This window comes from Perkinsus marinus (assembly GCF_000006405.1).
Source record: "Perkinsus marinus ATCC 50983 genomic scaffold scf_1104296942710, whole genome shotgun sequence".
In the NCBI taxonomy this organism is placed as follows: domain Eukaryota; phylum Perkinsozoa; order Perkinsida; family Perkinsidae; genus Perkinsus; species Perkinsus marinus.
Window position 1 is genome coordinate 140753 of NW_003212056.1, and position 2133 is coordinate 142885.

General features: G+C 47.4%; 2 protein-coding genes across 2 annotated transcripts; one reads left to right on the forward strand and one right to left on the reverse strand.

Moving 5' to 3' along the window:
• Positions 1-34: 34 nt before the first annotated feature.
• On the reverse strand, positions 35-214 carry Pmar_PMAR020784 (hypothetical protein; the record flags this gene model as incomplete). Its single annotated transcript, XM_002781352.1, has 1 exon — positions 35-214. One exon carries the CDS (start codon positions 212-214, stop codon positions 35-37), a length of 180 nt encoding a protein of 59 aa, XP_002781398.1.
• Positions 215-947: 733 nt separating this feature from the next.
• Positions 948-1417, forward strand: Pmar_PMAR020785 (60S ribosomal protein L34, putative; the record flags this gene model as incomplete). The annotated part of the gene is made up of 2 exons (XM_002781353.1): positions 948-1106; positions 1199-1417. 2 exons carry the CDS (start codon positions 948-950, stop codon positions 1415-1417), a joined length of 378 nt encoding a protein of 125 aa, XP_002781399.1.
• Positions 1418-2133: the final 716 nt, after the last annotated feature.

Here is a 2133-nt window from a genome sequence, read left to right on the forward strand (position 1 = left end):
ATTGATGATACCCGAGAGTAACGTTAGTATGTGCCTACTCTGTCCCGCCAAACCTAGCCCGATCCATAAGCTTCTTGTAGGCAAGGGAGTAGGTATTCGATGTGATATGATCCCCTTGTATGCCCAACTCACTAAGGGATCGTTTAAGGATGCCAATGGTGGATGGGATGGTAGAGGAGCTGCTGAGGCAAGTCGCTGTTCCCTTAGCAACCATAGATGACCGATCTATTAAGGAAGAGTGACGACGTTAATGGTATAGGTAACTAGACCGACCTCTATCCCCATCCATGATGGGCTTTAGGTCTACCCTCAGCTGAGCCCTCTGCTCAACTGTGCGACTGTGTATGTACCTGCCCGTCACTTTATATTCGATATACAAGAGCTCATCCATACACACTATACATGTAATTACAACACACAAGGTGATCACTATGGTCTCACCTATGGATAATCGCAGAAGAATAGTCAGGAAATAGGGCTTTAATAGTTGTTGATAAATCAGTATCAGGGTGCGGATAGGCCTGTTAGACGGTAGGTCATTTGTTACCATATCGATTGTTCCGAGACCTTACCTCCTCGAAGCTGAGCCAATCGCCCCGTATGTCTCGTAGACTCCGGGACCTCCTGTCCAAGCAGCTCATGGTAAGGTATTCGTCGGAGGTGGAGAGTAACTCAATACTTGTAAATCTTGCATTTCCTTAACCATAGTAGCTCTTTTGGCGAATCGATCGATTCGCACGGTCGACTGGCCTCAAGACGATTTAGGTGGAAACGTCCCACACCGAAGGTAATACTGAGGGTATGGATAGTAGCAGTATGGTAGTTACGAGATGCCTAGTGCATAGATCTGTTGCGCTTGGCTCGTATACCTCGAGTCGTTACGGTGTTAGTGGGGTGGTGATGAGAGGTATCGGTGGTCATGGTGTCTATGTTGTTGTTACTGTTAGATGGTTCAACGCCTTACATACCGCCGCAAGGTTAACTTCAACACCAAGTCTAACAAGCAGAAGCTTGTCAAGACTCCTGGTGGAAACTTGGTCTATCATAAGATTACCAAGACCGCTACTGGTCCCCGTTGTGGAGACTGCAAGGGCAAGATCAATGGTGTAATGAGGGATGCGGTATAAGCGTTTACGTGGTGTCATTCATCACTCGCACTTTTCCATGCTAGGCTAGACATCAACTGTTGTTCCTTTAGGTTAAGTGCCTCAGACCCTTCAAGTACTCTCAGCTGAAGCAGCGTGAACGTCACGTCTCTCGTGCCTATGGTGGCTCCATCTGTGGCAAGTGCGTGAGGCAGCGTATCATCCGTGCCTTCCTCCTCGAGGAGCAGAAGCTCGTCACTGCTGCTCTCGCTGAGAAGGCCCGTAAGGCTGCTCAGAAGTCCGACAAGAAGGCCAAGGTCAGCAAGAAGTAAAAGAGTATAAACTCCTATTGCCAAGTTGCTGTTATCGATGAACCTTACTGCGTGGTGGGCGGATATCATTTCCACTGGAACCAACTTAGAGTGGTGTTATTAGTAGTTAGTAGGATGAGGTAGTTAACACTGACAGCTCAGTGATGCAGTTGTTAAAGTATTGATGGCGAGTGGTAGGCAAAGGGGGGATGATACAAAAGATGTCGCCAAACGAGTATCTGTGTAAGACGATGATATGTATAGGCGGCATCGATCTATTAGGGAGGTTGAGAAGTTCTGGAAGGCATCCAGTAAGGTGGCTGAGCATCTGTATGAGAGAGATAAAGCAGCTAGAAGGCGTGAAAGGAATCTTAAGAAGTAATCATTCACAGTGCTCTGGGTGATTATGAAGTATATCCAGGTTGGACGCTCTTGTAGAGAAATCAGAGTTATTTGCAGCCTCTGTGGGTGATGCTTTGGGTAGTAGCCATTTACTGGTCTCAACTGTTGTCGAATAGGGTAGTAATACCTAGATTCAACGACTAGCCAACAGCCTAGTTATACTACACCATCTTCCTACGACTCCCCTCATCCACCATTACTGGACTCTGTACCATCCCAACCACTAACACAGGAGGAACGGCAGGAAGTGGCAGATGAAGTGAGGAGTGGTTAATCTAGTGTGCTGAGTGGAGGAGGAGTCCTCATGGCACCAACATCTTCGGTTTGACTTCAGA